The sequence below is a fragment of the Silene latifolia genome, chromosome 6 (assembly GCF_048544455.1).
Source record: "Silene latifolia isolate original U9 population chromosome 6, ASM4854445v1, whole genome shotgun sequence".
NCBI classification, from domain to species: domain Eukaryota; kingdom Viridiplantae; phylum Streptophyta; class Magnoliopsida; order Caryophyllales; family Caryophyllaceae; genus Silene; species Silene latifolia.
In genome coordinates this window covers 6785410-6792814 of record NC_133531.1, presented here as the reverse complement: position 1 = coordinate 6792814, position 7405 = coordinate 6785410, and the positions used below count along the sequence as shown (strand labels likewise).

Below are 7405 nucleotides of genomic sequence, written 5' to 3'. Positions count from 1 at the left end.
ATTGAGATATTCTTCTTACAAGATCCAGCCCGAGTCATATTAATCAAATTAAAATTTACGAATGAGCTAACTCATCAAAAATATTTCACTACTACTTAATTTGCTCAAACAATAAGAGACAAGTGTGTTACAACCACCTAGACTTAGTCATTCGTATGGAGTATGTCCCGATTAATTATTTACGAAGAAAGTAAATAATTTTAATTTTATACCAAAAATATATAGAATTCTGCGTATGATATGGTGGGTTTGTTAGGACTATACATACAATTTGTTTCCTAATTGTTAGGGATTCAAAATACAAGGAATTTATAGTAGAAAAGTATATTCAGAAGATATTCTCTAATTATCCTTGACAATTATTACTTTGAACGTATCTCTAGCAATTCCCAATTTTATACCATCTCCGTTGCATTCATTTGTTTATTTTTGTTATTAATATACTCCGTATATGATACTATAGAAAAAAAAATATATAGATTTTAACTTGATTATATGAGAATACTATGTAGTGTAGATGATGGCTAAATCTCTTATGTTCTAGAGAAAAACAAATTAAATACATAAAGAAAAATAAAGCATAAAGAAAATAGAAAATACTTAAACTTTCATCATTATCATAATTCAAATTTCAAACCACAAACCAAAAGTCTTAAAGACTTTGACTAATGATCTCCTCATCCCAAATAAAACCCTAGAACCCTAAAAAATTACCAAAAACAAAAACCAACAAAACAAACTAATTCATACTTACATTAAAAAAAAAAAGATAAACTAAATCTCCACCGTTGATTACTCAAGCTTTAAAGCAACCAACAATAGGATTAAGATGATGATGATGTCCATGTCCCTGTCCGTGTCCGTTTCCGTGTCCATGATTAAATGACTTTTCTTGATCAATCAAACCTTGAACATAACGAAAATCCTCAACATGACAAGGAATAGTAATAGTACCTTTTTGATCAAATCCATATTCTTCTTCAGCTTCTTTAAGAAGTTTCATGAATAAAGGATGATTAAAATAAACAACGGGTACAACAAATCTTTGTTGTTCTTCAATTGTTTGACCTACTTTTATTGCTAAACATCCTTTAGGTACTCCTACACCACCACCACCTCTTGATGATCCTTGATTTTGCACTTGTTTCTTAGCCCCCATAATAATCTCTAAAAAAATTGATGGTATGGGAATTGTGTTATTTTTGTGTATGTTATATTAGGTCGGGTTATTTCAGGTCGGGTTTTAGAGAAAGACGTAACAAAACAAGAGGGTTGTTGTGGAAGTATGGTGTTTTTGAGAGAAGGCCATGGTTTGAAGGGTTTATGGTGTGTATATGATGTTAAAAAGGGAGGAAAAAGATATGGTTTTTGTGAAGGGAATAATTTTAGAGGAAGTAGGATTGTATTGGTAGAGGGATTAGTGCGTTTATATATACAAATTAGAGGGTGAAGCCGTTATGGAAATTGGAAAGTAGGACGGCGTTAGGATTTTGGATTATTGACTTGACTTTTGAGGAGTGCGGTTGAGGGTACAATGGGGATTTTAGTTGGGGTTTTGTTAGCATGCGTGGATGTTGAAATATACGGTTTTTCTAACGTTTGCCGTAAGACATACATTGACAAGCGGGATTCTCAAAATTATTTTATCATTATTATTATAGACTCGTATTATTATCGATAATCACTAGTTTTTAATAATCCCTTATGTATTTATAAGATCGTTTTACAATGTAAGACAGCCTTGAGCTTATTCGAAAATTTATAACTATAATTTATAAATTGGGTAAAAAACAAAGAGTAAACGGTAATATGTTAGAAAATTCGATATTAATAAGATTTATTGACTTTTGTATGACGTTTTTTAGCTTTTTCTTACTAAATTATACTCCGTAATTATTATCGTTCAAAATCTTAAGATATATATATATATATATATATATATATATATATATATATATATATATATATATATATATATATATATATATATATATAAAGCGAAAGATCCTAGGTGAGTCTAGCTTCTTAGGTGAGTCTGTCCCCAGTGAATAAGGACCATTAGATCTAAAGATCCAACAGTCCTCGTTCAACCACGTCACCCCTAAACATTCAGCCAAATTATAAAACCTAAACATTGTTTATCGCAGTCTTATTATTTTCTTAAATTTTCTCTCTCTTCAGATATTTTCTCTGTTTCTCTCTCTCTCTAGTAACTGCAACCATCTCTCGTTGCCAAAAAATCTTTCACAATCAAGTAAAATTATCACCACAATCAATCGAAGATCTTCAAAAAGGTATAGTCAAGATTCCGTTACATCCGTTTCTCACAAATTGGAGAGGTATAAATCGCGCTCTTTCCACAATTTTTTTTTTAAAATATTTGTTGTGATTGATCTTATCGAATGTTGTTCTTGATTGATATGAAGAATTTGTCAACGATTTCTCAATTTTGATTTTCGTTTTCAACAAAAAAATTAGGGTTAGTGTTGTGCTTAAAGTGATTAATTGATTTTTAGTCCTAATTTGTATGTGTTCATATTGTTGTTGTCGATTGTTCATACTATTAACTTTGATTGTATTGTTCATAGTGTTTGTGCAAAAGTTTAGGGTTATGACCTAATGAAATTGTGCAGTAGTTTTAATTTGTGGTTTTTAATTTACGGTTGAATTATGTATTAATGTGTGATTTTGTGGATTGTTAAATAGTTTTATAATATCATTTTTATATTCTTATTTATCGATTCTATGTATTCATAGTATTTGTCAAAAAGCTAGGGTTACGATATTATGAAATTCATAATGGATTTATTTTCATGAAATTGAGCGTAAATCGTCGCGATTAAATTAGCTTTTGTAAAATTTTCGACACATGTTCTTTGTAATATTATTCTTATGTAATATTATTCTTGTAATATTATTCTTTTGTAATATTATTCTTGTAATATTATTCTTAACAATATTATTGCATCACATAATGTAGTTGTTATTGGGGAATGGTCGGTTATTTGACCAACTTGAAATATTTTTACAACATATATATTTGATGTTATGTGATTGAACCCAAATAAATTTGATGGTATAATATTGTTATATACTCGCAAATGATGTTGATTACTAATGATTGACCACCGGCTTTCGCATATGTTTTTATTATTGATGGTCCAATGTTTTGTTTTGAATGTCGAAAATTTGAAGAAGAAGGTATATATAAAAAGAGTAAGACATTAACAATTCAAATAGTGAAGATAGGCGTGAAGAAGGCAGCGTTATTGAAGTTAAAATGCTATTAAAGACTTTTAACATTATGTGTCGTTATTATGTATACTTGTAAGCTTTTCATATTATTGTATGGTGATTTTGCAAAACATTTTAGCTTATCGGGACCTTTTGTTGCGGAAATGATTGAAGTTGCAACTTTTAACATTGTTTTCGTGTTATTTTGATTAATAAATATTGTTACTGATAATAGAATTATCATCATTGTTACTTTAATGAGTAAATGATATTACGGTAACATTGTTTCTTTAAATATGAGAAAAATGAATTTTTACCTTATATTTTAGAACTACTTTATACTCAGTTTTTTATAGCAAACAAACTAGATAATTATTACTGTAACATTGCTTCCAGTTACTTATGAAAACGGCAAATTCCACTTGAAAGGTTTACAAGCTTGATTCTTAGCAGAGGACGACCAATGATTATAACCCTCGTGGACATCAAATACTACAAATGCTCCTTTAATGTAAATATGATATATACAGGCTTTGTAGTCAATCCTTGGTACACCGATTAGGTGGGAAACTTGTAGCAAAGAAAAATCCTCGCTTCCTGCATTTGTGAGACAAAACAAGTGGATTATATGGTTGAACATCAGTTGGTTGTAGAATCGACTTACAATCGGCATTATTCACGCAATTGGAGTCTGGAGAAAATGTAAACTTATGAATATTATGCATATAGAATAACAACACGAAGAGAAAACAAAAAAATTGACAATGACTAATATAGGACTATCTTTATTCTTGTAATGAAAGACTCTTTATTCTTTGTGATAATCATTACTATAAGCATTTACAACACAAAAAGATATTGTAACAACAATTGAAAAACAACGTGGTTTCATTGCTTGTTGTTAGGTTTGCTTTAATTTTGCCCAAAATTATTGAAACTGAGTCATTAATGTACATTTTTGTGTTGCGATGTATTGATTCTTTGTAATAGCGTTCTCGTAACATTACTACTCTGAATGATGAATAAAGATTTCACAAAATACTTAACTCTTGTTACTGTAATAGTGTTACTGTAACATTACTACTATATGACAAAAACTGAGTAAAAAATACTGTTACAACATTGTATATCTGATGTTATTGGTTTTTCTCATTAAATTTGATGGTATAACAATTGTCAAAAACACACAAATGATGTTACCGTAATATTGTTACTGTAATATTGTTATTGTAATATTTTTACTATAAAGTTATCAATAATGATGGACCAGAGGCTTTCAATTCGCACAAGTATTAGTTATTAATGGTTGAATATTTTGTTTTGAATGTCAGAATATTTGAAGAAGAAGGTTTGAAAAATCAACCAATACAAAAAAGGCGTGCAAGGAGAAGATATATACAAAACGGAGTAAGACTCTGGCTAATCAGTCATGAAGATAGACATGAAGAAGGCAACGTTATTGAAGTTGAAATGCTAGTTGCGACTTTTAACATTGTCGTGAGATTTTGATGTGTGATTATGATGTATATTTATTGTAGACTATTGTGATGTGGCATTGCAAAACATTTTAGCATATCGCAAGCACGAACTCTTCTCGTATTCACTTGTCGTTTGTTGTTGAAATGAATTACAATCAGTACTTTTTATATTGTTCCCGTGTTACTTTGATGAAACAATGAACATTGTTACGGTAATATTATTCTTGTATCATTGTTACTTTAATGAGATATTGTTCTTTGTATCATTGTTACTTTAATGAATAAATGATGTACAGTACCACCGTTACAACTCATGATCAACAACTAAAAAAAAAATTAGGAGGAATGCACAACGTTCTCAAATAAATTATGGTCCGCTTAAATGGTTTACAATATGAATGTAAAATAACTAGGCTATATGGGATTTGAACCCATACCTTTGTACAAGGTCTGCACATCACTCTACCATTTGAGCTAATAGCCTTTAAACGAACTACTCAACATTTTAAATGAAATGCATAACGATAAAGGTATCGTCCTCCTATTAATCTCGGAAAATATCTAGACTTATTTGAAGAAATAACGGCCAAAATATTATAATAGTGTATAACGTCAGCTATTTATAGTTTATTAATGCTTGGAGAGCGAAATAATATAATATTACGCCATCACGAGAGTCACAATTGTACAAAAAATCAATGTAATCTAACGCCAACCAATTCTCCATTATTGTAACACAAGGCCAACAATTTCCACATTGCTGTAACACATTAAACTGTTACTGTAACAAATTAAGCTGTTACTGTAACACCATTACACTATTACCGTAACAAAGGTAAACGAAGTACACAATTTCGTCAGAGAATTATCTAAGTCCTTCTAAATTGATCGACCTAAGGTTCATCTGATCTCTGCAAATTACAAAACAGAAAAGCTCTCATAAGAAATGAATAATGATTGCAATTAATTTGTAAACCTATATCAATTTAATCCGAAAATTGCATACGAACAACAAAATACCTAAAATTTGTGAGATTAAGCCAAAAAACTTCACCTCAAGTTTAAATAACATAATTTCACACTATGTCGCACGATTCTTAGTGATTACTGAAAATTAAAATAGGAGGAAAAAAAATCATCGTAAAAAATTAACATAGTAGGAAAAACCTCAAATACAAAGGTGTAATGAAATTATGTATACGCAAGTTGTTCTTACTATCCATACAAGTAATGAACATAAAATCTGAATGCATCGTCAAATTATTAGTTGAACATCAATTATAAAAATTCGAAAATCAATAACAAAATCGAATTGATATAATTAAATAAGAATTTTGAAAGCAACTAGAATGTCTAAAAATAACCTGAAAATCGATTGAAGGTATGTCATCAAACATGCGATTTTAATTGAAATATCTAAGATTGGAGATTGATTAAGTTGTTTAAATTATTGAACTGATTATATCGCTATTCAAAGTTGAACATCAATTTAAAAAAACAAAATTCAATAATAAAATCGACTTGTTGTAATTGAATAGGAATTGCGAAAGCAAATAGAGCTAACCTTGAGATCGATTGAAGATGAGCGATCGAAGTATGCGGAATCAGAGTCTAGTTAAATTGTTTTGAATGATTGAATATTAAATTGCAAAAAATAATGGATGAATTGTAAAACGCAGGTGATTTATTTGGAAATCGCCAGAATTGGGGATAAATTTTAGGGTTTAAGGAAGAATGTGATTATAGTGAGAGGTAAGAGAGAAAAGTGATATTCGGTTATGACGACGGAAACATTGGAAATATGAGGGTTTTATATGTCAATCAAAGGATTAATCTCAGCCCTTTATTTGTTTTAGATCTAACGGTGGAGAATCGCGGACGGACTCACCTAAGATACCTAGACTCACCTGGATGCGTTTATTTATATATATATATATATATATATATATATATATATATATATATATATATATATATATATATATATATATATATATATATATTGGTACATAAAATCTTAGAGATATATACAATCAGAATATTATCTTTTAGTTATTTCTCTTATTTAATTTATTTCCCTTATTAGCCGACAGAGAAGAATGTGTGCATTGTATGTTGAGATTATTTTCAAATAAATAGTGGCATATTTTTGTGTTCTCCGGAAGGATGGTCCTTCTTATCCCTAAAGACATTCCACCAAAGAGCATTGTACAATCAACCTACATCTGAACATTGTGGTATAGCTCAGATTATTTAGAACAAAACTCGAAAACTTTATTATAAAGCTCAAATTATACACCATCAATTGTAATATAACTGGTTGTATAGTTTAATAAGAGTTGACGATAAGATGTGCGTGCATCAATTAGTTTTTTTTCTTTTCAAATCTCAAATAATTTAGCTGGTAAATTCATGGGAGGTGATACTTGAGTAATTATGACCTAGGTTTGAATATGGTCAGTTAGGAGTGTTCATAATGTAGACCGGGCCGGTAAACAGGACCGTATCGGTCCGGTCTGGATCGAATACAATCATGTCCGGTCTTTGGGTCCACAAAAACATGGTAATTGGAAACCAGTTCGGTCCGATCCGATCCAAGCAAAAAAATAAAACCCAAAATTACCTTTAAAAATTGAACCGGTCTGATCCAAACCCAGAAAAACCCAGACCTAGAAGTTTCCGGTCTGGGTACC

General features: G+C 30.0%; 1 protein-coding gene across 1 annotated transcript; it reads right to left on the bottom strand.

Annotated features, from left to right (window-relative positions):
- Nucleotides 1-587: 587 nt before the first annotated feature.
- On the bottom strand, nucleotides 588-1465 carry LOC141586196 (auxin-responsive protein SAUR32). The gene has a single exon (XM_074407343.1). The coding sequence runs from the start codon at nucleotides 1157-1159 to the stop codon at nucleotides 797-799; it is 363 nt and encodes a 120-aa protein (XP_074263444.1). The 5' UTR covers nucleotides 1160-1465; the 3' UTR covers nucleotides 588-796.
- Between the last annotated feature and the right edge of the window lie 5940 nt (nucleotides 1466-7405).